Below are 26476 nucleotides of genomic sequence, written 5' to 3'. Positions count from 1 at the left end.
CTTAGGGTCCCTGATCTGCAGCAATAGGCTGTAATTCTGAACCAAAACTTCACTTCATGGAAAACCTGCAATTATTGTCAAGGTTTAATGGTCACTGGGTTTGTTTTATCTTTCATCTCCTTGGTGAGAGATGACATGGGGGTGTCCTTTTTGTTTTGTCTGATTTCTGTTTTTCTTGCTCTATTTTTTTCCTCTTTCTGGCATGGTGCTCTTGTGTCTTTTAACCTGTGGCTGCTGCATTTCTAGTTGTCCTTTAATCAGCTGACAGAGATCTGCCAAGAAATCACTGCTTCACTCGTGGCTCTTGAGGATACTGAAGTTTGTCAGGCACGCTTGGGCTGGAGAGAGGTAGGGGTGCATGGGCTGGACTTCAGCATGGATGAAAGGTGGGAGGCAAGAGAGCAAAGAATTAATATAAGTAATGAATGAGAAGACATTGCTACAACAAGCTGAGCTTCTGGAGCTCGTGTGCAAGGCAGAAATCCTTTCTGAGAGTTAGTGTGGTCCTGGGGATATTCACTTGTGGCTCCTATCCTCTTGTATCTGCATGCATGTAAATATTCCTGGCTGTGGGATGGCCTTGGAGATGACATGACTCAGTTTTTCCTCCCATAAGTTGGAAATATCTCACTGATGCTTCAGCTCTGTCTCTTCAGTGCAAGCAGGTCCAGGAATACACTGATTTTTTTTTTTGGGGGGGGGTCCTATCTCACCCAAAAGCTGGCAGCTCCTGTGGTTGTATTGTAACTTCCTGCTCGAACGCAGCAGTGAGACTTTCACTCCTGTTATGCTGTGTATTGGGAACTAAATTTTTTTTCCTCCTTAACAATAAGACTCCTGTAATGCCACTTGCTGTCTGCTGTAATGCCAAATTCCTGGGAAGTGTGCTTGGTGGTGAAGCTGGATCTCTCTCAAAACAGTGGGGAAGCCTGCTGCATTTATCTAGGTCTTGTAACGAGGGCTGGTCAAGGCTTGTGTTTCTATGGTGTTGTCTTAGGGTGACTAATCCATCGCAAATCAACTCTTCTGTCGCTTGCTGCTTCTCTGACTGCGGCTTTCTCCCTGTCAGTGTCTCTCCCCACCCCAATAAGTAAGATGTCTTATAACTATTTAGGAAATAATGCAGTGGCGTAGAAAAGCTGTAATCGGAGCAGCTTGACGAGCCTTGGTAGATGCAAGGGGCTTTAAGTTATTTGTCCCTTTTCATGAGAGGGTTTTGCTTGCCACAAGGTAGACTTGTGAATGTAGCTGGGTGTTTGAGACATCTTGCAGCAAACATCTGAAATAATCTGCTCCCAGCACAGGTTGACCAAAGCTGCCAGGTCTCTGCTTCTGGGAATGACCTCCGATGTCCTCTGTCTCCTGGAATCTTAGTAAATGAGTTTATTATTTCAAAGGCCTCTGGAGCAGATCGGCAGCCTCAGAAGGGCCCTATCTTTTCCGCAGACGTTATGACTTTGTGAATCCCAAGACCTTGAATTCTGGACTCTTCCTGCAGAGCTCTGCCTTGGTGCCTTGCAAAGAGGAGCTCTTCTTCCGTAGCCTAGTCTTGCTATCCGAGCGGCTTGCCTGGCTTAATGCACTTATTTCCAGCAAGTCTGGGGAGTGTCTGCTTTGTAATATCTGACCTGGTTGTGTGGGTTTAGCTGTGGCATTACAAGGAGCTCGTGTGGCTCTCCCAGCCCTCCTGTCGTCTCCTGGGCAGTCTGAAACCAGCCAGGAGTTGCTTCTGCTGAAGTAGTGGACGTTCAGCTCCTGGGACTTGCTGTGAGTCAGGGGATGAAGGTTTAAACTCTACTCTTCAGCCAAGCTTCAGTTCCTCTCCCAAACCTTGGGCATGTCTTCAGCAGATCACTATTTCTATGCAGATTTCAGTAGTATTTTGCAGCTTAATCAGCTGAAGTTTTTCTTCCATCTTTAGCAAAAAACCCAAGGTAGGCTTGATATGATAAATGCAATATTTTCGCTGTTAAAAGTTGTTGGAGTCCCTGGAGGGTTGTGTATTCTTGCTGTGAGTTCTCTCTGGTGGAGAGTGATAGAGCAATTTGCATTCTTAGCAAGAACCTGTTTGCATATATTTCGAAATAAGGGAGAAGCTCTTAAGGAGTGTGGTATTTGCCACATGCAGCGACAACTCCTTTCTGTTGGCCTTTCCTGAATTTTTGGAATATGAGAGAAAGGATTCCTCAGCTGGTTTTACCCTGGAATTAGTGATTGGGAAACAAAGGCACAGACAAAGCATGCAAATGATTTGGAGTGAGAGGAGGGGGATGATTAAAATCTAGGAAGAGTTCAGGTGACACTAAGTGTCACGGGGAAGCATCGGTGGAAATAATTGCTGTTCTCAATTTGTTTGAGCAGAATATTCCCTTTGACCTGTCCTTGCTGTGCCCTGCAATTAGCTGGGTGCAAATGTCGTGGTGTTACTCGGAGGCACAACGGTACAGGCAGAGCAACGGTAATATCAGCATGGAAATCATGTTGACTAAGCTAAAGGCAGAGTTTCCATTGGAAACATTAGCTTGGAGAAATAACTCTTCTAGATAAGAAGAGAAAAACTGGAAGAGGGAAATAGCTATTACGTGCTACTCCTGTCTGTAATTAAAATTACAAGCTGAAGGGGTAGGAAAGGCAGAGACATCTGCTGCTGATAACTTGTGAATGGGTTAGGGTTACAACACCTTCATGCCAAACACTGCACGGTGCAGCTGGTGTAGATTTAATTTAGGAGCCTGTTCTGTAGTTGGAAATGCTTTGTGCTCAGCCAGCTCTGCGATCCTGCCGGATTGCCATCCAGGAGCCCAGGGTGAGCAAGTGCCTGATCGGGCAATGCTGCTTCTGTATCCTCTGGCTGAGGACACAGACCCTGCACGTGGAGGTCGTCATCTTTAAATTTCAGTAAAACCATAGCAGGCAAAATAAGTGCCAGCTGCACTGGCTGTGGTGCCGTAGGGAGAGAGGCTGTGCTGGTAAATGTGTTTGCTTTTCAGATGGATGTGGTAAACAAAGAAAGCTCTGCTGCTTACGGCTCGGCAGCAACAGCCCTGCAGTGGCCTCACCTCATCATGCGGTGCCTTTGGAGTTCCAGATTTGATTTTTTTCATTTCTCTTTTTTGATTTTTGTTGCTAGCTTTATTCTGCAGCTCTTGGAACACCTTACAAAAATCAAGCAGGATGTCCTGCAGTCAAGGATCAGGCTGAGCGTGACTTTTCTCCACTTCCCTAGGCTGTAGTAAGTCATAAAAGACAGCAAAATAAAATCCTTAGTGGGACAAACTCTTTTCTGTACTTTGTCCCTCTTTTTCTCCTGAGCTAATGAATACTTAGGGCAGGGACAATGCTGGCTGATAGCTGGCCTGCCTTAAGCAGCTTCTTCCAGAGAAGCAAGCGGGGAGCTCTCGGCAGCTTCCTCTTGCTGCTCCGTAAGCAGACCTGCCGTAGCTTTGCAGGGCTGGGAGCTCGGGGTGTCTTGTGAGGGTTGGATGTGCCCAAGGTACAACCAGGAGCAGGTTCTTCCCCTGAATCCGGTCAGAGCGCCTGGCGGGCTGCTTTGGTGAGTCAGAGGGGAAGTTGGACAGGGCTGAAGCTTTCCTGTGAACTGGTAACTTTCCTGGTAACTTCAAAGCTGAATGATCCTCTTCCAGTATCCATTTTGGCCCTTCGATCACAAAGTGAGGTAAAACTGAGTTTCCACGCTGGTGCCAAACCAGCTGCAGCACAATCGGCATTGCACGCTTCGATCCGCAGTGGGAAGGAGCCTGTAGTAACTGCTTGGCTGATGTGCAAGTGTGAACATGCCACACGTGTTCGCTCTCTCTGCGGATCAGTTTTGACAAATGGGGGCATTTGGGGACAAACAGACCAAACCCCTCGGCTGCAGCGATGTTGACCATCTCCACCCCTGTGGTTGTTGCAGTGCCCTTGGGCGTAATGATGCAGGTAGCCTGAAAAAAAAGCTGGAATGACTGAAACTCATCTGTCACCCAGACTGCATCTTTCCTGGGCTCCATCTCAGCAAAGCTGCTCCTGGGATTGCAGCCTGGCGTAGGCTGCTACCGGGAAGGTTTTAGGCTAACCCAGCTGTGCTGGAGAGCTGAAGAGTGCTGATGTCAAGCCTCACATCAGGTAAGCGGATGAGGCGTTCTGTCTTCGGCTGGTGGGCTAGGGCTGGAAGAAGGTCCACGTGCGCTTTCGGAGCATGCAGTGCAGTGGTGGGGATGGTAAATTGGGAAAACGTGGTATCTTGTGGATTTTTCCAGCAGAATAAGAGTAAAATGGCTCTGTTCTGGGTACAGTGTAACTGGATGTGGCAGTAATCAAGGGACCATGTTTTAGGTAGTGCAGACAGGCAGTTGTACCAGGATTTTAAATCTGGTTGTAAATACAGCACTAGACTAGCACCTAAGCTATTATTGAGATAAACCAGTTTAACATCTTACAGCTGCCTTTCCTTAAATCATAAACAGATGCAGCAGCTTCCAAGTGAAAGAAAACCAACGCAACTTCCATTGTACGGATCCAATGCATATTATTTTTTTGTCATCTTACCCAAGCTTTCTGGCCCATGAGGCGTGGGTTCGGCAACCGCCGTTGCTTCTTGTTCATGACTAACATCCTCCCATGGCCTTGCTCAGGAAATGAGGCACTCTGCAGCCTGCTCAGCTGCAGGCATGGTGGTCTTCCCGCTTCAGAAGATGTCTAGCTATTTGTTTTTTTAGGTTGCCATTCAGGCCTAATGCATTGGGAATGGGTTTTTAGTCTACGTGGCTCACAGACTCAGAGGCATGGTCCCACGTGGTGCCGGTTGCTTCGTTGAAAGTCTGGAACAAACACAGCGTCTGCAGGCAAGGGATCCTCGCCGGGAGGAGAAACATCCCTTGCAAAGCACATGTCTGCATGGTTAGCTTTTTTCTGCAATATGTGTATATCGGGCAGGGAGGTGGTGGTCTGTGGTGCCCTTTCTTGTCTGAGGCACAAGGGATGTCAATCAAATGATTAAATTCAACTTGTTTGAAGTGCCAGCTCTTAGGAGGACTGAGTGAACACAGAATATTGTGTGATAGAGAGGATAATGGGATCTGTGGAGCCCGAATACCATGGCTGGCCTCATCTAACACGTGGGACCGCCTGTCTCTTCCATGTCTGAACTTGGCTTTGCGAGGGCTGGGAGCTCAGAAGCTGCCAGGTTTGGTTTTTTCCCCCCTCTGACTTCCTGCTCCCTGCTCTCCTGTTCTGGGGGTGTGCTGCCCTAACACGGGTACATTTGTTCTGCCCTGCTGTTTGCTCGATTGGTTGGCAAGCTTTCACCCTTCCCTCTCCTTATTTTCCTGTTTTTATGTCCGAAGCAGCTAGAGCTGCTGCAAATCGCCTCTTCCCCACATCTGCGGGGGGATATTCTATTTATGAAGCATCTCGTAGGGATGGGAGCCCCTGTGGTTGGGGTGCTGAAAAGGGGAGAGGGTAGGGAGGGCTCAAACAAGGCTGGTAGAGCTGTCTCCTGCTTTCCTGTTCCATCTAAAAGCGGTTGTGATTTCCCACAACAGGGGAAATAGAATTGTTTAGCCCATTCCTGGAAACCAGCCTTGATCTGGCTGGACAGAGCCCTGCTACAAGCTAATGGGAAGCGGTGCCAGCTGCCCTGAACCCCCTTGGGGGGACCCTGGTGCTGCTGGACCCTGACTCTGGGGTCACCAGTGCTCCCCAGTTTGGGTCTGCTCAGACCTGCAAAGGGAAAAGAGCCATTGCTGTTCCTGCACCAGCTCAAACTGGAAGAGGCAGTGGGGATGGGAATGGCCAGCCTGTAGGAATGGGGTGGGTTTTTTGGTCTGGTTAAGTATTTTTGGCTCTTTATCCCAGAAAATGAAAATTCCTACCACTGCAGTTGCTGTAGCTGATAGATGTGTATCCTTAAACAAGTGTGTGATGCTTTTGGGGCCGCTTTGCATGATGTCAGGCTGTGAATCATTGCTTGATGCTTTCTTTGAAACCCAAGTCCATGAGAGCAATGCTTTGCTGAAACTGTTCTCCTATCTAAAAGCTTATTTTGATTAGCTTTGCCCTAGAAATGTTTCTGGCCTCTGAATCTCTAAATGAATCAGTGTCGCAGATGTGAAATTTTAAAACGCGGTAGCTCCTTTACTCCATGGGCTGTAACAAGCTATTTAGGGCCTTGCTTGTTCATAATTAGTGATGGTGGGCATTAGGAGCTGGTTTAATCTAGAGAGGAGGCTTCAAACAAGGAGGAAGAGCCCCAGATCAGGAGGTCTCGACAGCAAAGACTGCTCAGGAAGCCCAAAAGTCTGAGGGAGCCCACGGCAGCCTGTGACTCAATGCCGGAGGATGCTCCACCCTTCCCAGTTCATGTTTCTTTCCGGTTCCCATGCCGTGGTGCTCGCAGGTCCTTCACCAGCATGGAAACTCCTTGTGTTTCAGGCCGGCTCTCGCCTCTTCCACTGCATTTGCTCCTCGGGGCAGGGACGGGGGTCTGTGGGTGCTCCTGCCATGCTGCAACTGAGCACTCCTCTGTTATTACTCTTATCGGTAGCCGATGGCCTCTGCTTGGGCTGGGGTGTGCCAGGCTTGCTCATCCTGGTTGGCAAATGGTCTGGAGACTTGGCTCCATGTCTGCAAACTCTTGCATCAAGTTGGTCCAGAGAGGATGCGTGCTTGGACTGAGGCTTATTGGTTGGGAAGGAGGGCAGAGCCTGAGCCGGGGCGATGCCAAACAGCCCCTTTCTGTCTCCCCGCAGCTGGCTTAGATGGCATCAATAGGTACTGGTTTGTGCCGAGAAGCTGCAAGACGGGGAAGATGCCAAAAAGGAAGCTCTGCCACCTTATGTCAAAGTCGTGGCTGCCTGAAAAGTTGCTTTCATTTATTTGTTGGAGGAGAGTTTGAGAAAGGATGCATTGCTCACACAAAAATCGCACATTAAAGTGATCCAACTCCCACTAATGTGGTGCTGGTGGGGTCTCCTTGGCGCGCAGATCCAGACATGTTGTTGCAGTGAGTGCCCAGTCTAATTTTTGTGGCTTAAATGACAAAGCGTCGTGCCAGCGAGGAGTCAGGTTGGAGGTATTTTTGATGCGGTGCCCGAGCTGTAATCTGGAAATCTGTTTACTTCATTCCTTCCAGTCAGGGCAATGGCACTTAGAAATATTTTCTGCTTTTACCTGCACATGTAAGGATTTGTTGCCTAATCGCGATGTGCGATCCTATAAAGATCCTTTGCTAATGTGGTAGAAGAGCTTGTAAATGGCCAGGTGTTTTTTTCTTCTGCCTCTCCACGCTAGTGAAACTGCTGAAGGTTTGCACCGTGGTGCTCGTCTCTGGCCAGCCCTTGTCCCTGCCGCGCACCGGCTCCCTCGGCCCCTTTCCCAGCTCATCGAACAGGCTTCTCCTGCACTTCCCACCCAGGGTTGATGCAATTTGTGCCTGGACTCCAGCCCCCGGCTCCTATCTTGCAGCAGGTGAGAAGCAGCACGTCCGCCATCCTTAGCCCTGCCTTGCACATGTGTTTGCTTAAGAACTCATTGTTGCGCCTTTGGATGTGGGAGGCTGGATGTGTTTTGCAGCTTACCCAGAGAGTTGCATGCTCTGCAGCTCCTGTGTGCCTGCAGGTTCTCCTGCTGCTGCTCCGACACCTTTGGAGAGCGAGCATCCCTCACAGAAGAGTCAGGAAGGGTTGTATTGATGACCCTGGAAACCCAAACCTGGGTATTTGGGGGCTGGCCTGTGCATCCCCTCTCTTCCCTTCTGGATGCGATGGCAAAGATGCTCTGTGATGCTGGAGGTGTGGGGTCCTGGTGTGACGGCCGCCAGGCTGAGAGCAGACCTGGTCTTGCTTTGTCAATGCTTTTTTGTTTTCTCAGCCTTGCTGCCAGGGACATGGCTGCTCGGATGTCTGCTCCTAACCGCCTTACTGGGGAGCACTGGTGCCTGTAATTGAGTTCAGCGTGTCCCTGGGCTTGCTCACTCCCACACCACAAAGTGTTTAGGGAGCCCGTAAGTGCCTGATTCCTCACAATGAGTGAGATTAACATCCTGTTCCCCAGAGAGGGATTTCCAAGTCTCCCTGACCTTCTTGAAACCAATATTTGTAGCCCCTTCAGTTGTCACACTGCTGGACCCTCTTCTGAATGCCTCGCTGCAGTGACATGTTTGCAGACTGGGAGTGTCTGGGCTCTCCGGGGTAGGAATTGTCATCCTTACGTGTTGCCTGGCATGAAGGAGCCTCCAGCCTTGGTCTGGGGGTGTTAGCAGAGGGTTTTACATCTAATCAAATTAATGGAGGAAGGGGTGGCATGAGCTGACTTGCATCAGGTAATAAATAGCTGCTGGTCTCATGACACTGCCAGGCTTGCCAGATCTCCTTGCCCAGCTCCCAGGAGGTTGCAGCCACCCTGGGTCTTGCAAAAATAAATGTTCTTCCAACCGAGAAATGGAGGTGAGCGGTGGCAAGAGGGATCCAAGGATGCAGCGGCGCAGGGAGCTTCACCTGCTGCATCCATCCATGTGCAACATGGAAAGCAACCATCCAGGCATGGGCTGGTGCCGGGCTTGTGCGGGAGCAGTGCTTAGTCTTCCCGGGAAGCTGTCAAGCTGCTGTCTAATAAATGTCATGGAAAGCAGCTAAATAACAGGGCTCCCTGGAGCTACAGAAGGAAATTATTTAATTGTCTTTTTTAATAGAGAAAGGGGTTGCTCGCATGCCGCAACAAGATGTTATGAATAGGCTGATTTGTACTGGGGGGGAAAAAAGCTTCTTAAAATGCAAGTGCGTTGCCAGAGGCTCTGCAGAGACTCTGTGGAGCATTGTTTTGTTTTGACATGTCAACAGTGGTGTTAATTGAGCGCAAGCCAGGAAAATAGTAAAACCTCTGCGTAAAGGAATGGGTCTCTCCAAGACTTAGCAGAGTCTTCAGTAGCAAGTCAGAGCAGTGCCAGGGGTGAGGATTTACTTAGACTTCAGAAACCAGCCTGTTCCTTTCAGGCCATGTGGGTAAAGTGGTTTGGTTTTGTTTTGCTTGGCGAATAAATTAACCAAAAAATCCATTTTGATGGAGCAACAAAGATACTGAGAACGTGACAAATACTTTCACAGTATTGTAACAGTTTATTTTCTGCATCCTGAAAATGTTTAACGATGGTAGTCTCAAAACACCAAAGACTTCAAAGCCTCTTTAATGAAATGTCACTCTTGTTTTCTGGGAATGTTCAGCTGTTCCTTAACTGGCTTGGTTTCTCCTCGAAAGTTCAGCAAAGCCTGAACCTCCTGGGGAGCAGTTGGCTGAATACAAACCCGTAGCCTCGCATCCTTGGCCGGACAAAGCCCTGGTCTTCCTTCTAGGTATTTCTTATGCTGGATGTTCTTGTTAAAATGGATTTCTGTCTTTGTGCATCAGGGAAGCATGAGGCATCTGAAGCCTGGCTGACTTCTGAGCAGCAGCCCCACAACCAGTCCCCCATCAGCCTCCGGCACTGGGTTTGGGCTCTGGATTTGTCTTAGCTTATGTATTAAGCCCAGCTCTGGCTATTGCTGTGGCTGGTGGAATGAAGGAGGCATTTTTGGTGCTGCGATGCTGGGAGGGAAACCTCCCGCTGTGCAGACACCGAATGTGAGTGACTAAGGCTTTCAGCGGGAGCAATCGTCCGCCAAAGCCTTTTCCCTTCTGCCAAGTCCCGATGAGCTGTGAGTTTTTGGCGAGAGGAAAAAGGAAAGTGATAAAGCATGAGAAAACGCTTCAGCAAAATACTTTCTACCAGTTTCTGAGTGGTGGCTGAGGGCACTTAGAAATAAATACAGACTTAAAAGCAAAGGATCCTCCTTTGGGCTCAGCGTAAAGGAGGAAGAGCAGGCGCTGTGCCCATTTCCCTCTACGGGCAGGCAACGTCCCATGCTCCCATTTCTTGCCCCGCAGCACAGGTGCCCCTCCTGTGCCCCACACCAGAGGTCCCAGGGCTGGTGCAGCCACCCCACGGTCACTGGGCTATGGTTTCAATGCCTATTACACTAATTTCAGGATGACTTGCCCAGTTTCCTTTAAACTGGGTTATGTTTGGGGAATGGTAAACCCCTCTAGAGGATGCCTTCCTCTTTGTACAGTTGTTTTGCTTCTAATAGATGTGTTTTAGCTTCCTGGCTGTGTGCTGCTTTCCCTGAGCACAGCTGTTGAACCGCTGCTCACGCAGGGCTCTCGGCCAGCAGCGTGTGGCTCCGTCCACACTTTGCCATCACCCACCTGCTTTGGGAAGCTGCCGCCTACCCCCGATCCACATCCGTGAGGCTGCGATTAGTCAGGCAGAGCTGGAGACGTTTCCTGCTTGAGGTTAATGACTCTTCCAGTTGCAGCGATGGAGGCTCTGCGTGTGCGAGGGCTGCGTCACTGGTCCATAGCACGCTAGTGGGAGACGGGCCGGCTGTGCCGCAGGGATGTACCGAGAGGGAGGCATGGCATTGCCTCGGGCTGGGTCTTCCGGGCACCGGTGGCCAGCAGAAGTGAGTCAGCCCTCTGGGTAAGGCAGGGAGGGGTGTGCAGGGGGAACGAGCTCTTGCTTCTGCCTTGCCACATCCTCCCGGCTTCCCAGGTACGAGGGATCTATCGCAACCCTGGCCTAAATAACAGCTGCTGGCAGGGGGGCTAGAGCTGAGCTACCGACTGCAAGCCCTTTGCACGGCAGTCACCTGGCTTATTTGTGCTGTTCTCTCTCGGTGTCTCCTGCAGGTGAGCTTTTCCCATGTCTTTAAACTTTGACTGTGGTGGCTTCTGTGCTGCTTCCTCATCTGGCAGCATCCCAGTGGAGGGCTCTGATTGCTAATTACAATCACGGAGCCATCCCTGCCAGCATCTTGTAGCTATTTGAGCTTTGTTGCTGCGACAGCTCCGTACAAACCCCAAAAAAGGATCATCTGAAAGTTGAAATTTTCTGACCTATACATGGATTTGGTGCCTTGGGAATGAGGTGGTGGGAAACCTTAGATTTAGCAAAGCATGGCTACTCAGAGCCAACCCTGGGGCTTTACTGGGGTAACAAGTGGTTTGCCGCAACTTTTCTATAACCAGCTACAAAACTGGTTTGACCTTTCTGGTGCCTGCTTGAAAGAGGTCAGTACTTCTAACACAAATTATTTTGCTTCTTCCAAGAGGTGAAGGCTAAATGTCAGGTTTGATGAATGAGCAGCCTTTCATGGGGGTGGAGGGAAACTCCAATGCATGCTCCACCCTGCACACCGACGTCATTTTCATTATGAGGCTGAGTAACGTTTTCCAAGAAGTCAGAGATGGTAGGTTGAAGCAGCAGTGTCATCCATGTGGGAATTGCATCTGGCACAGATGCTGGAGAAAAGCAAGAGGCATGTCAAGGGTGGGGGGACACCCTTCCTAGGTTCACTGGTTGCCATCAGCACCTGCTTTCCCCATCTTCCTCGTGATGCTGGAGGTGTCGGCATCCCCATGCATGGTCCTGGGAAGGTGTGGTAGAGCAGGGAGCAACACAAAACACTGGAGGAGTATTAAACGGTGCATCAGGATGTATGGATGGCAGGGAGAAGGTTTGTGGAGGTCTCCACAAGGGTCTTCACCCAAAAGCAGCCCTGTTGCTTGCTGGAGAGAGAGAGGTGCCCTACATGACCCACGGAACAGCTTCCAGTTTGGGTGCTCGGTGGGTGTTTTGCCATGGCCTGGTACGCGGTGGCTGTCGGCACTTCTGGAATCCAGCCCTTCAGGATGGCGAGCCTGCTCGGGGCTGCCTGCGCCCTACTTCCCCCTGCAGACCTCAAAACCTGGTGGGACGGAGGCGGATGCTCGGCAGGGTACTTGGGAGCTGGCCTGAGCAGGTTTCTGCCAAGCACGGGTGAGTCGGGCTTATCCTGGATCCAGAAGCTCTGCCATGCGCTGCTTTTCCAGAGGGAGATCCCCAAGTGCTGCTCTTGACCGTTCGCCTCTGACGTGACCTTTGGTGACTGCAGCACCGTCCTGCAGCACTTGGAGGGAAAAGAAACCCTCTGGTCTGGAGACATGTTTTGTGAGCTGCCCAACCGTGGGACGTGGTTTGCATCCTCAGCTCTCCTTGCTTTGGCCCAACACCATGTTAGTCTGGTGCCAATGTGGTGCTTCCCATCCATGAGCAGAGCTGCTGGAAGAATAAAATGACACAAGAAGGGAGGGGAAAAAAAACCTCCACGTACTCAGCGCTGCAGTGATCCCATTGACTTTGAGCATGCATGCCCCGTCGAATGAGGACCCACATTTATAGCAGCCATTCAGCTCTGCTTTATGCCATCCCACGCAAGCCGGCGGGTCTCACGCTGCTGCGCGCTTGACGGGCTGAATTGTGAAATTTAAATTTATAGGAAAATATTACTGAGGTGAAAGGAACGAGCTGAGCACCTCTCGCTCTCTTCTTTCCTTCCTGTGCCCTTGCTCTCGCCGAGGGTGGCTGCTGTGTTCGTCGGTGCGTTCCTCCGGCTCCCTTAGCAACCCACCGGCACGTGGAGGGTGGCCAGGGCATTGCAATATCTTCTCTCGGATCCGCGGTGAGGAGGTGGTGTGGGAACCAGACAAGTGGTACTGGAGCTGGCAGGCTATTTCGAGATCACCCCACCCTGGGCACGGTGTTCACGTCTCATCGAGGGGCCGGAGCGAGCCATGACCGGGGCATGCAGTCGGACGCTCTCTTTTGACTCATCGACCTCGATAAGTTTTGAGCTGTCTCAGACCGTGTCCTGTCTGTCTTTTTAATTGCAGGTGGCTTGATGTCCCAGCTCCAGAGCTCCTGGGAAATGCACCAGCAGAGCATGGCGTATCTTCCAGATACAGGTAAATAATAACCCTCCTCTGTGCAGAGGACGTTCTCCTTGGGGTTGTGTCTGTCTTTTTGCCTTGGAGCTTTCTCCAAGCAGCATAGATGAGTAGGGCTCCTATCTAAAGGTGCTAGGACTGTCGGTTGCCCTAAATTTCAGGTGAAGTATGGGTGAAACAAAGATCAGAGAAAACCCCAGGCTCCTGGAGTTGCTTTGGGAGCTGTGCATCCCTAAGTACTCCGGGGACATCACTTGCCGGCCGTAGGGCTTTTGGGCTTTGTCTGCAAACTCTACAGAGCTGCTGTCCCCTGGCAGGGGATCAAGAAGAGTCCAGTCTCTACTGGGGTCAAGCAAGAGCAGTCTGATAGACTTACCGCAAGGCTTAAATTGTAGTGTTGTCCTCTTGCTTTTTTCTGAGCTCGTTTTTGCTCTGGACTCACTGCCTGGAGTTATGGATGTATACTGATATATATCCATATATAAAAATACTGATAAAGAGTATTTTACATAAGACAGTTCCAGCACCAGCTAAAAACCTTTCGAAAGCAGACTAGATGCAGCTAGGCAGCAGCTATGTACAGTGCCTCTTGATAAAACATTTAGCCATGCTTAAAACAACGAAAAAAGCTTGTTTGAACCGCTTGAATCAATTTAAAATTTCTCCTCCTGAGATGCACAGAAGGGGTAACTCTGTTCTGTGTATGGGGAGACTGAGGCACAGGAGCTGCTCAGAACTCGCAGGGTAAAGCTGAGCTACAAACACAGCCTGTCCTACCGAACTACTGGATGGTGCCAGCGGAAACCGCAGCCTTGGTGTGCTCTTTACCAAGGTTTGGCACCATGAAAACTTCTAACCTTTATTTTCCCGGTGCTTTTGGACACTTGGTCTTTCTAATAGCAGGACAGGCTTCTGCTGGTGGGTATTGTAAGCTGGGAAAAGTCTATTAAAAGCCCCATTTTAATATTCATTTCAGCGATCTGCGTTAGGAGCACTATTTCCTCCCTCCCTTGTTTACAACCCTGTTGAGGATTTTTTTTAAACGATGTTCACTTGACTTGCGTTTGGGATTTTTTTCTCACTTACGGGAGCTGGCGTGAGTGTGCCGATGCTGCTTCCTGTCTGTGCACAAGGGAAATTCTGCGCCAGCGTACGGGCGGTGTGTTTTTTTTTGTGGTTTTTGCAGCATCGATCTGGGTGAATTCTGGTCCCTTCAAGGCTTTCTGAAAGCAAAAGTGAAGGAGTGAGGGGAGGGGAACGATCTGGATTTGGGATGGGCTATAGGACTTCTCCCACAGCAAACTACTGTGAGCGTGTTCTGTGGTGTGTTTAAGGCTGGGGGTATGGGAAGGAGGGGGATCAGTCCTAGTTTTACTGGGTAGATGAGCAAATGTGCGTGCATGTGTGCTAAAAACTAGCTAGAACCTGCTTTTTGGTGGTGGTAGTGCAGAGAGCCAAAGGGAACACAGAAGTTTCTCTTGCCAAATCGTGTTGAAGCCAAGGAAAAATCCTTTATTTGCATCTAATTTGCTTTTTGTAAAGCTGTGACAGCTTTACACAGTAAATACCTGGCTTTCTCTGCTCTCCCAGACATGGAGACCATGGCTGCTAGCACATCGCTTCCCGACCCAGCCGGCGAGTTTGACAGGAACGTGCCCCGTATCTGTGGTGTCTGTGGGGACAGAGCCACTGGCTTTCACTTCAATGCCATGACCTGCGAAGGCTGCAAGGGCTTCTTCAGGTGAGTGAGGGTCTCTGGGGACGAGAAATCTTACTCTATAACCAGCAAACCTCGAGGAGCAGGTGATCTGATCCTCAAGGTGCTGCCCAACTGCTTTTCCAGTTACCTGCATCCCTACAAAGCTGGGCTGCAGACAGCTGACATGCCTGCAAATCTTGGTAATGGAGAGATCACAAACTATTTCCCTTCTTGTGGCTTGCTGTGGCACCCTGCTACTGGGAAATGGGTTGTTTTTCCCTTAGCCAGGTATTTCCATCTGTCTTGGGAGTCTTGCAGACCTCCACATGCTGCATAGGCAGGAGTGTAAGAGGCTCTAGCATGCTATGGATGGCACCTGGGAAAATACACCTGAAACTTTCAGTCTTTGAAAATTAAACTGTTATGATGGCCACAAACTTCTTTTCTTTAAAGCAAACTGCCTCTAATGTCTGCTCTGAAGCTCTGTGCACTTGTGTATGGAGATGCATGTGGTCCTCTGCCCACCTGCTAGGCTGGGGACCAAGCTCTTTCCAAAACTGGACAGCCTTTCACTCACAACTCTGGCTCCTGGGGAGTTTAAAGTAGCTGTAGGCTGTACATGCAGCTGTTTTGAGGCCTTTTTTCCACTGTCAGGTGGTCTCAAGCTGGTCAGCAAGGCAGAAATGTCTCTGAAAGCTGCTGGGGTATCTGAGTCTGGATATTTGTTAGCGTCTCGGTTTTACCCCTGCGTCTGCTCAAGGCGATGCTCCCGTACAGACGGTGCTGAACCATTCACGTGGGAGTTGAGATTGCTTGCACCAAGTGAGAGAATGACTAAGCGCTGGTGAAACGAAGCAAGATAATGACTGGTGTGGGACTGGTTGGGAAAAGCCTTGCTCAAGTATTTTGCACTGTAATGAGACGGTGGCACGGGTGGCTGTGGGATTGCAAACACTGGAGAGCACAGCTTTACACCTTGAGCTGGGCTGTTACAGCAACCAGAGCTTGAACTTTCACAGCAAAGTCATAACTCCTCCTCTTGCAGGAATTTTGGGGCTAGATGGGAGTTTTCACATACCAGAGTCTTGCAGTCTGTTTTCAAACGGGGCAGCTTCGAAGCCCGGCCAACCTGAGCAACAACATTTTCCTCAATTACTGCCGCTAAATGAGTAACTCTTCTTTGAGATGCTCTCTTCCGCGCTCTGATCTGGTGTCCCTGACCTTCCCCGTCCCTGTTGTGGCTGCAGAGGCGATGGTCTGGCTTTTGACATCTGCAATGGCTGGCGCTGCTTGACAAACCCTTCCTGAGTGCGGTGCGGCTTTTGCACTAACATTGTGAGCCCCGGTGCTGCGTTTTCCCCATCTCTATTGTCACACCGTTGTAATCATGCAAGATGTAACAACTGTGACAGTATTTCTGAGCAGGCATCTTAATGATGTGAAAAGTTCTCGGCTTCAGCTAGCCCTTCATGCCCCATATAAAGACTTTATTTTCAATTTAAGGCTCTTATTACTTTTTCTTAATCTTGCTTTCCAGGCACGCCTTCCCCAAGCTAGGTCTTGCTTACACAGGCTTGTTTACATGCCATTTTCAATCACTGAATTAATTGATGCTTGCCTCTGCCACAGGATCTAGTGCTCTCTGCATTAAAATACAGCAGCACTGCCACGGAAGAGCCTGGACCCCTAAAACTCTCCTAAAAAAAGCTACGTATCCCTCTGCCAGCACTTTGGGTTTTATAACAGGCTGTGCCTGTGTGCACTTGCTGTTTTTTCAACTTTCACCTTGTGTTCCCTGAGCAGATCTTCGGAGGAAAAAAAAAATAATCCCTGTGCTGGTATCAGTTTCTGGTGGCCGATTACCCTTAACCTGGGAGGTCGGACTTGCAGCCTTGGCTGGAAGGGGCTAAAAGAGTGAGCGGCTGGTGAATATTTAGCTGTGGCAGCAAAAACTTGGGAAGGTTTCACACCTTTTTTTTTTTTGAGTGCCCTCAGGCTGTAGATGTGATTTAGTCTCTTCTGCGGGCTGGACCAGGACTGACTCTTCTATACCAGGAGCCTTGTGCGCTGTAGTGGAGGGATGCAGGAAAATGCAGCCTGAGCCTTGGCTCACTGAGGTGAGAGCCGAGGTGCTGGAGGACCTTCTGGTGGATCTCACCTGCCTTGGGGACGTACCTGTGTGACACAATTCCCTGGTGTGAAGTCCTCCAGGAGGTCCTGGGTTTAACGACTCTATAAACAAAATTTATTGGCACCTCAAGGTGCTCAGACGTGCACGTAACCTGCAGCACAAACAGACGTGAGGCAACCTTTGGCCGCTGGCTTCAAAGTCCACTGTTTACTAATGATGCCAACGGCAACAGCAGCCTTTTATTGAGCTCCGCTGTTTACTCAGGAACTCTTAAAAAGCAACTAAGGCAGAGTGATTTATTCTGCTGTGACTTGGGTGAAGCATCCATGGTTTCTCTGCTTTCTTCTGCAGTCCTAGTTTTTTTCCCCCAGTCCAATGACACTGGGCGTTAATAGCAGAGCTGCTTGGAAAGGCTCTGGATATTTCAAAACCTCTCCGGTCCCCACCCATCCTCTCTGCATCACTGTATCTCCCATTCCTGTAATCCTCCCCCAGTTCTTTGCCATGTTCTATATGGAAGTTTTAAAATAAATCCATCCCTTTTTCCTGCTTCTCCAGGGGTCTCTCAAGATATTTCAGGGCAAGGTGCAGTGGTCTGGAGTGTTCCTGGGATCAGAAATGGGGGATGGACCTGGCAGGATTTGGAGGAGAGAATGCAAACGGATGCAGAATGGGTGCTAGTCTGGTCCTGGCCTTGACTTGGCTGTTGATGTACCAAGGGGCTTCCCTGGGTGGTTGTGTAGGTGTAACGGGGGAGAAATAGGGGATTATCCTACCCCAAACGATTTGCGATGGCTGTGCGAGGTGGTTCTGCTGCAGCCTCGGTGCCAAAATGACTCCTTGTGTGTTAGCTCTGTGGTGGGTGATGGAAAAAGGAGGTGCCAGGAAGGTCTCTGCGGGGTTTGGTTATGAGTAGGGTAGCTTTCAGGAAACAGCATTTCACAGGCTCTGCGAATGTGAGTTGTGTGTATCGAAAGCCCATTTTGCTAATAAAAATTCAGAAAGAGTTGCTTTGAAGATCAGTCATATCTGGTAAAGGGCAAGGATCGAGCACACCACTAATACCTGCCACGTGATGCAGGTCTGGTCCGGGCTTTGCCCTCTGATGAGGGCTGTAGGGCTGCTATTCACCACCTGGTTTTTACGTAACTTCACATTTCTGATAACCTAAAAGCTGTTTCATAGAGGCCCTCGGGTTTGCTTTCTCCTCGGCGTGCTAGGTAGGACCGTTGGGCATATGTCTACCAAAACCCAAGAACGGAGCTCAACTGTTGCTGTCGGGGGGGTGGTTAATGATCAGGTTTCCTGGCTTGAAGAGCTGGAGTTTGGCAAATCGCAGTCCTCCCTGGGGCTGGAGTGCTCTCCAAATCTGTTGGGCAAGATAAAGCCAGATGGGGTCTCTCTGCTCCCACGAGATGGGTACCCCGCAAGCACCGGTGAGCGATGGACGTTACCCCTCCGTGCGCAGCAGCCTGTCCTTTGCAATGCTGGGTTTGCACGCAGCGAGTGGTTATGTTGGAGAGCACGTGTGGGAACGCTGTCCCTACGTCCCCTGCCATCACCAGGTACGACCACCCTGACCTCAAAGCACATCGCTCCCCGCTCGGTGAACCCCACCTTCCCTTGCCGCTGGCCGTGGCCGTGTTTACTTTCACCCACGGGCTGGGTTTCTGCAGGGAGACATCTCATTATTTTTAACATTCGGCAGCGTGCCTGGGACAGAGATCTTAAATGAGCCTTGAAACGGCTAGTTCTGGAGCTTTATAAAAATACACCGGAGCCAGACGGCGTGAGTTCCCAGTGTGGGTCAGACGGCTGCTCCTCTGCACTGCTGGTGTAACTTGGGGCCTCTCGTAGCCGAGAGCCGTGGACCCTTGGGGCAGCAAAGTGGCTATTGTACCCAGCCACCCTGTATTCGAATAAACTGCAATTTTCATACCAAAGCCATAATGTTGGCTTGCCCTTGCACACAGGACATCTTTCCCTGCTCGAGGGCCTCGTGTTTCTCTGGCTTGCTGCTCCTCTGCACTGCTGGTGTAACTTGGGGCCTCTCGTAGCCGAGAGCCGTGGACCCTTGGGGCAGCAAAGTGGCTATTGTACCCAGCCACCCTGTATTCGAATAAACTGCAATTTTCATACCAAAGCCATAATGTTGGCTTGCCCTTGCACACAGGACATCTTTCCCTGCTCGAGGGCCTCGTGTTTCTCTGGCTTGTTTGTGCATTCCCTAGCTTTGCCCCAGGCTGCGGGGCAAAAGATGAGCTGCCTGCCTGCCCCAGATGCTCAAAACCAGAGTCACTCACCGAAACTGGGAGATTTTGGCATGTTCAGCTCAAAATCCTGATTTACTCTTGAGCTAAGCAACGTTTGTCCCCCTTCCTAGGGGAGCAAAGGTCCTGCTGGTCTCGGAAGGGGAAAACCCAGAGAAAAGCGATAAACTGAGAGCCAGCTGCTGGGTGAAACAGGAATTTCTTAGTGCAAGACAGGTTATGGAGAGCTCTACCATCCGCTTCCACCTCTTCTGTATTAATTTTCCTAAATACATTTATACATGTTAGGTGAAGGGAGAGTAAAGCCTCTTTGTTTACATCTCCCTTTCTAAAATAGCCTCTAATTGCATGCTACGTGCTGCTCGGGTCTGCAGCCCGAGAACATATTTTATATTTATACCCTATAAGCTCAGGCTTGGCGCTGTTCCTGGGCTGGAGGGGCCCCTCTGCCATCGCCCTCTCAGCCTGCACTCACCCGTTTGGTACGTCCACAGCGTTTGCCTGTGGAGCACGGGGTTGTGCACCATCGGTTCGGCATCGCGGGGGGATTTTATTGCTAGAAGAGCAACTCTTTCTAGCAGGAGGCTCTTGATCCCGGTGCTGAAATACAGCATTAACTTGACGGCAGATTTCTCACTTGTTGTACCCGAATTGCATCTCAGCTCTGTTTCTCTGCTGCATTTACCCCTCCAAACATCCTCGCTCTGATTTTTCCAGCCTAGAGGTGCCCTGGGCTTGGTTTACCTTCATTCAAAATCACCTCTTCATTTAAAGCGAGCAGCACCTTTAGAAATACTTGTAAATCCAGAGATAAGCTTCGCTTGCTGATGGCAGATCGTTGGGTAACTTTCTTCAAAGCAAAGATGGGGCATCTCCGAACGCGGAGGAGAAACTGCCCTTAATGGAGCAGCTCAGCTATGCCTGCAATGTGCCATTAGTGGATATCGCGCAGGACGGCCCCGCAGAAAGGCGAGTTTTCGCTGGGAGCTCTGGCTTTGACCCTTTGTACTTGGAAGATTTACAGTCCCGATTGCAGCAGCGGATTTACATGGCACGGTGTGGTTTTGGTGGAAGAGAGGGTTATTATGTTAAGTGTTGTTTCTCTTGTATCCTGCAGTGAGATTTCTTTCTCCTGCACACACAAACATGTACTCCAGCCAGTTATTCTAGCAAAGCCAGGCTTTAAAGGCTGGTAAATGTTTAATAACACGGGCTGCTTTGGTACAGACCAGCCTCCACTCTGGTTTCTTTTGCTCTTGGTGGGGGTTTCTCTACAATCCTTCCACCCTTCTTTTGGCCTTCGAAATACCTGTTCAAACCCAGAAAGCTGCTTAACCTGTGGTTGAACCCCTCAGCTGTGTCCTTGTAAGAAGTTCTCCTTTTCCGTGCTGTCCAACAATGCCTGAACCTCTAAGATCAAACCCGTAGATGTTCCCAGCCAGGCACAGCCTCTCCAAATCAATCTTCTCAAGCAACAAGCTGAGCTGAACAGAGTCAGGTCAGAGATGCTTCCAGTATCCTCTTAGCAATCTCTCTCCAGCAGTTTGCTGTCCAGAGAGCTGGACTTGCACTTCCATCTCCTCCTGATGTTTGGAGCAGCCTCTTGCACAGTCAAAACTGTGTTGATTTGACCCAAGATGTGGGTTTTTTTTTTCTGTTCTTCTCCAGGAGAAGCATGAAGAGGAAAGCGATGTTCACGTGCCCGTTCAATGGTGACTGCAAAATCACCAAGGATAACCGGCGGCACTGCCAGGCGTGTCGACTGAAGCGCTGTGTGGACATCGGCATGATGAAAGAATGTGAGTATGTAGAAACGGCCCAGCTTCGTGCCGTGATGTCCTTTTCCTTCTCAATTAACGTGCGGTGCAGAAGGCAGGCACGCGAGCGTAAAACCTGAAAGCCGTACAAGGATTTGAAGAGGATGCAAAGGGCAGGAGATGTGGCGGGTAATGATTGGAGGCTATTCCTGTGGTGGTTAGTGATCTGGGGAGTTGCTCTTATCAGAGCCAAATCACCTTTGCTGACTCTTGGGGGGCATCAGCTTAACGAGAGCATCCGGGGCTGTTTCTGATTAACTCCCGGTTACACTGACTGAACTCACTCCTGTCCTGCCTGTGCAGAGTCATCATCCTCTCCAACGTGTTTTTGCATGCTCCTCGCTGCATCCACCCAGGGAGAGCTGAATGAGCTTCCCCACAGCGACAGTCATTTCCATTAACGTAGAACTGACCTGCATTTTGCTTTTTTTTTTTTTGAGGGGGGACACCCTTGTTCTTGCAATGTGGCTCCGTCCGTCCAGCCTCATGCACACCAGAGACTTAAGTAAACAGCAGAGGGAAGTGAAGTAGTTTTTAACCCAATCCAAACACACTAATTTTGTCCAAATATTTATTTTCTTCAACTATATTTATAGATAAGTAGTTTTTAAAAATAAAATCCCTTTGACACACGTCCTCCTACATACACATGCTTTCCACGTCCTAAGTCTTCAGGAGGAGGCTGGTGTTCGCGTAGCGTTCAAACCAAAATAACAGCCTTCTGCTAGGAGACGTTGCAAACAGGACGTCACGTCGAATGATTGATGGACGTGAAAATTTGGAAAATGGAAGCGGTGCTCGTTTCCTTACGTGGTGAGCAGAGAGCAAACAGTGTCCGATGTCACAGTGTGCCACCAAAGCACCTGGGTCCTCTGGAAAAGCAGAACTTGTAGGTGTTTGCAGGGAAAAAAAAAGCCTAAATTTCCAATTATCCCAAAGATCAAGCCGATCCCTGATGAAGAGAAGATCACTGGATCTTATTCTTTTAAACTAGCAGCCGTGTCCTGTAAAGAGAGAGAAAAAGACCATTTAATACACCATAGGTACCCATGTTTTGGGTGAGCATGAGGACGGGTGAGCCCATGGTAGCTAGTTAGTGCGGTCTATTTGGTGTAGCTGTTGCTAACGAGGGAAATGTGTTGACTTACACTGGTTAATTACCCAGGAAAGGCCGGAAAATTCAGCAGCAGCAGTGCAGGGGGGTGTTGGTACCCCAGCCGGGGCCAGGTCCCAGGGATTCGTGTGCTCTCCCCAGGCATTAACTTGTGAGCGACCCCATTAGCAAACTGGTACTGAATTAACGAAAAACCTAACCTAAGGAGACTAAAAATAGCCTTCCCGTGGACTTTGCTGCTGGTTAAATGAAGGGGAACGAGGTGTGCTGCGGTTATTTTTAGGCTGAATCAGGGATCTTGAAACCCTTGAGGGGGGTTTAATGTCTTCCCCAGGCTGTCGTTGAAGGCGACGAGGAGCCTCAGGGGCAAGGCTGGGCCAGTTTGACCCTTGCTGCTGCTGGGGTCTGAGTTCGAAGCAGAAATGAGAGTGGGAGATGGGGATAAAGAGGAGGAGGAAGAGGGCAGACCTTGTGCCTGCATTAATTTGGGGTCTGCTGCGGCCAGGCCCTTCTCCATCCCCAAAGCGTGGGGTCGTCGGATGGCCTGGATGTTTTTAGACATCACCTCCAGCCCAAACCACGCAGGGCTGAGATCTGTGGCGGTGTGGCTGTGCCAAGGATCCCTTTTTTGGCACACGGTCCAAGTTTGGGTGTAGCCGAACCTGTGGACCAGACACTGCGGTGATGGGCTGGAGGAGCCAGTGCTTGTTGGGGAGGCACAGCAAAGTGAAGGGATCGTGGGTGTTCAAATTCATACAGAGCAAAAGCCCTGAGCAACTGATGCTCCCCGGGGAGCTGGGGACAGCATTGGGGTGACCACTGTCCCCTGAGGAGGGACCGGGGAGGGGAGGAGATGGAAGCTGGAGGGCAGCTGAGGTTACGGCCATAAGGCTGGAGCAGGATTTATAGCCCTGCCGCAACGCCTGGGTTCACCCCAAGCTGTCCACAGCCAACGTTAGCAAATATTTGTGGTTTTCTGCCTGTCTTATCTGCGCAGGGTAAAGCGCAGGGCAAGCTTACGGGGCTGCAGGGCAGGCGATCGACGGAGGAGAAATCCACCTCGTAGCCTGAGCCGTCGTGTTTGGGAATGCTCCTTTCACTGCTCTCAGAAGCAATTTCCCTTCGGATGGCTCCGAGGAGGGCAGGTCTCCAGCCCAGCGATGCCTCCGGCTGCCCGGTCCGCTTGCTGCTGGTTTCTCCTAGGATGATGCTTAGCACAAACGTACTTTAAAGTGGGGCAAAGAGTCTGTTGCTGGACTATCCTGCCTGCTTTGGCGCTGGTTGGGGTAGCAAGAAAATGCTGAAGTTACTTCTCCTGCCCTGAAAAATTGCCTTTTGCCAACTGCCTGGAGCTCAGGAAGGGACGTCCGTCCCTTGGGGCCGTGGTGGCCAAAGCACGGGGTGTTTGATGGACCTGGGCTCTGCAGCCGCCCGTAAACTTTGGGTGATTCACCTTGCTTAGTGTCTCTGCCCCTTCTCCTCCAACCTTTAAAAGCTCTGCAGTGTTCACAGCATATTCACGCAGGGATGGAGGACAGGTTGTCTGTCCTACACGGTCTAAAGATCTTCCTGCAAAGCAGGAAGATAAATTATGCATCACCAAATCGAGCGGCCAGAGGAACCCACGGGCTCCCTGGAGCTGCAGCAGTCTCACGGCATTGAATTGATCCTCTCCCCACCACCTTATTTGCTGCTGGAGAATTTTTGTGTGTGTGTGCTTGTCATGGTGCCAGTCAGCTGGGAATCAGTGAATCTCCTTGGGAGGGTCCTCAGCCGTGTCCTGGGGTGGTTTGTCCCTCTGTAGCCGGGTCCTTGGACAGCGGGGAAGGTGGTTGCAGCTAATCCCCCTCCCCAGTGCTGCAGCAAGGTCTATAGTTTGCCTGGGGTCAGCACCCCATGGACCTTCTCTCTGCTTTTCCTAGGAAAAGGCTTGCCGGCATCTGGTTGTAGTCACGAGCAGCTGATGCTCAGCATCCTCACCACGAGGCTCGATTTGTGATCTCAGTGCTGAAAATCCCCAAAGGGGAGGAGAAAAGAAAACCAAAAAAAACCCCAAACCATCATCTCAGAGCCAGGGAGAGGAGCAGAAACTGGGAGGAGATTGTGTGGAGAGAGGGGAATTTCCCAAATGGGTCAGGAGAGGAATGGAGATGCTTGGGGGAGCAGGGACCATGAGCCGGCGGGGTTACGGTTGTTTAGGGTGGGACAGGGGTGAGCAAGGAGGGAGGTGACCTTTCCAGCCCTCCTCCGTTTCCCCGAATAGGCGGTGATACTTAAAGCAAAAAAAAAAAAGTCCCTGCTGCCCCAAACGTGGAATGTGTTATTCCCCAGCCCGGGAGCTGCTGCACGGCAGCATTGTGCAACACCAGCCCTTGGGACCCGCGCTGATGCCGGAGACTGGCCGAGAGGCGAAGCAGGAGCACGAGAGGGAGGGAAGAGTCATGGCCAGCCGGGAAAACGTCACTTGGCGGTGGCCGGCATTTGCAGGCTGGCCGGGAAGTGTCTCCGCTCCCCGTGGGCTCGAAGCACTTGCTATAAACATCCAACGTCCTCTGTAATTAGAGCAGGTTTGGAAGCCGGCAGGCTCTGAGCATCCGAAATCTGTACAAGGATCGCCTTGGTTAGTCGTGTCTCAGCTGTGTCAGAGGGACGCGACCTCCTTGGCGGGGGGAGAGCAGTAGCCAGGGGCCCTGCAGCTGCTGTTGCTGCTCTGATTTGCTCTGGCCCAGGTCCAGGACCTGTGATTTAAATTGCTGCTGCTTGCCTGTTGCTGCAAAGTTTTCCTCCTCTCTGGTTTCCATGCAAACCCATGAGCTGGAAATGCACGCCGTCCAGTCCGCCCGTAGCATCCCATCACCCCGGCTCCAGCCATCGCAATGTTTGAGTTCCTGTTGTGCAATTTGGTTTTTGTCTCTGTGCCGTCCCTTGTCCCATCCCTGTCCCCGTCGGCTCCGCTGCTGATTACACCGGCAGGGATTTTGCCGTCTTTAGAAATGCTGCGTCTTCCGATGACAAAGGTGTCTCAGGACGGTCACCGCTGGAGTCTGGGGCAGGTCAGCGGGGCTGAAAGGTGTGGTTTTGGGAGAAGCAGCAGGGATGAATTAGGCTTCGCTCCCCGGCTTGAAAGGCAGTGTCTGGGTTTTGGTTTGGTTTTTTAATTATTTTTTTTTAATTTTTAATTTCACCAGTTTTTACTGTGTGAATTGGTGCAGAGCGATCCTGGGCATTCCCGGCAGTTAAGTGGGGTCACAACACCCTGCAGGGCTGCTCAGGGGATGATTCCTGACCTTGACGCGTGCTCCTTATCCCCACAGCGTACCACACTGCTGCTTTTGCTGCTTGACCCTCCTCTAGCCGTGAATCGCCCCAAAGCTGCCCCTGCGAGAGGTGTTTCCGCAGCCTTCTTGCCAACCAGGGGACACCAGCTTGGCTTCTGACTGTCACCACTGTCCCAGCAAGATCCCAAATGCCACCCCACCATGACGGCCATGCCAGGCAGGCTGTCCCAGCATGGGGGGAACAACCATGAAGCTTTTTGCACCCCCCAGGGTGGATGGTGTTCCCGGCTCCAACCGGAGCAAGCAGAAGCATCCATCATTCAAGCTTCAATGAAGCACTCAAACTCCATCCAGAGAACACGTTTCATGCCTGATGTTTCCTAAACTTCATTTTTGCTTTATATTTGGCTGCTTTTTTCCTCACCTGACTGAGCGAGTCTGTCTTTGTGCTGCTCCACGTCATCCTCCAGCACGTCCAAGCCCCTGGTTTTGCCTGGGGTTGCAGGGTTGTATCCTGCCCTGGCTGGCTGTATCCTCGTGTGCTCGGTAACCTCAGTGCTACCCTCGGTGTCGGCCGTGGCTTTCCCTCCTGCCCTTGTGGCGTCTTGCAAAGAGGGCCAGCGTCTGTCTGGAAGCGATGGGCAGATGTTATCTGTCTCTCTGGGTCAGGGCAGCCCACAAACGCTCAACCACGTCGCCGGTTGTGCCAAGAGTTTGTGGTGGCTGGATGTCTCCGGCTCAGTGTTTGGAAAGAGATCGGAGCTGGGATCTCAAGTGGAAGGTGCAGGCGTTGAGCTGCTTCCCGGGATCCCGTATTCCCCCTGGAGGCAGGCAGGGACGTGGTGGGCAACGGCCATCGTCTGTGAGTACAAATGAGGGTCTGAATCCATTTCCCCAGGACTTTATAAAGCAGGCAAAGTCACTGCGCTGACATCCCTCGTCCACGTTACCCCTGTTCCTCCGGCACGGCTGGGCAAGGTGCGTTTCAGGTTTGCTGCTTCCCGGCGTCACCAGGAACGATTTCACCAGAAACGCCGGGAGCGGTTCTCAATGCGCAGCACCGATGCCAGGCTGTGTCGTGGCTTGCACGAGTACCACTGTGTCATGGCACTGGCCGTCGCAACACAAGACAAGCTGGAAGGGAATCACAATTCCCCTTTATCTGATGGTTTTGGGTTTTTTTCCTGAACACCTGCTCGTTTGGGTTTTAATCTCCAGTAGGCTCCAGCAAGTCCTATCGGAGCATTAAACACCAAACCCAGGACCTGCTGTCATCCGTTTCCGTCAAGATCGCTGGCGGTTAGGCAATGGATTTACGGCAACGAGCAGCCCACGTGCTCTGCTGAGGCTCGGTGCAGCCAGCAGCCCT

The 26476-nt window shown here is 50.8% G+C and overlaps 1 protein-coding gene across 1 annotated transcript in view; it reads left to right on the top strand.

The window, feature by feature from the left end:
• The first annotated feature begins 12752 nt into the window (after window positions 1–12752).
• Window positions 12753–26476, top strand: part of VDR (vitamin D (1,25- dihydroxyvitamin D3) receptor) — a 19137-nt gene continuing 5413 nt past the window's right edge. Inside the window, 3 exon segments of the mRNA XM_009704058.1 lie at window positions 12753–12816; window positions 14389–14539; window positions 20567–20697. Coding sequence (XP_009702360.1) covers window positions 12753–12816; window positions 14389–14539; window positions 20567–20697 — 346 coding nt within the window.

Source organism: Cariama cristata, unplaced genomic scaffold (genome assembly GCF_000690535.1).
Source record: "Cariama cristata isolate BGI_N322 unplaced genomic scaffold, ASM69053v1 scaffold27057, whole genome shotgun sequence".
Classification (NCBI taxonomy): domain Eukaryota; kingdom Metazoa; phylum Chordata; class Aves; order Cariamiformes; family Cariamidae; genus Cariama; species Cariama cristata.
Note: the sequence above shows the minus strand (reverse complement) of the source record. Positions and strands in the feature narration are given on the sequence as shown.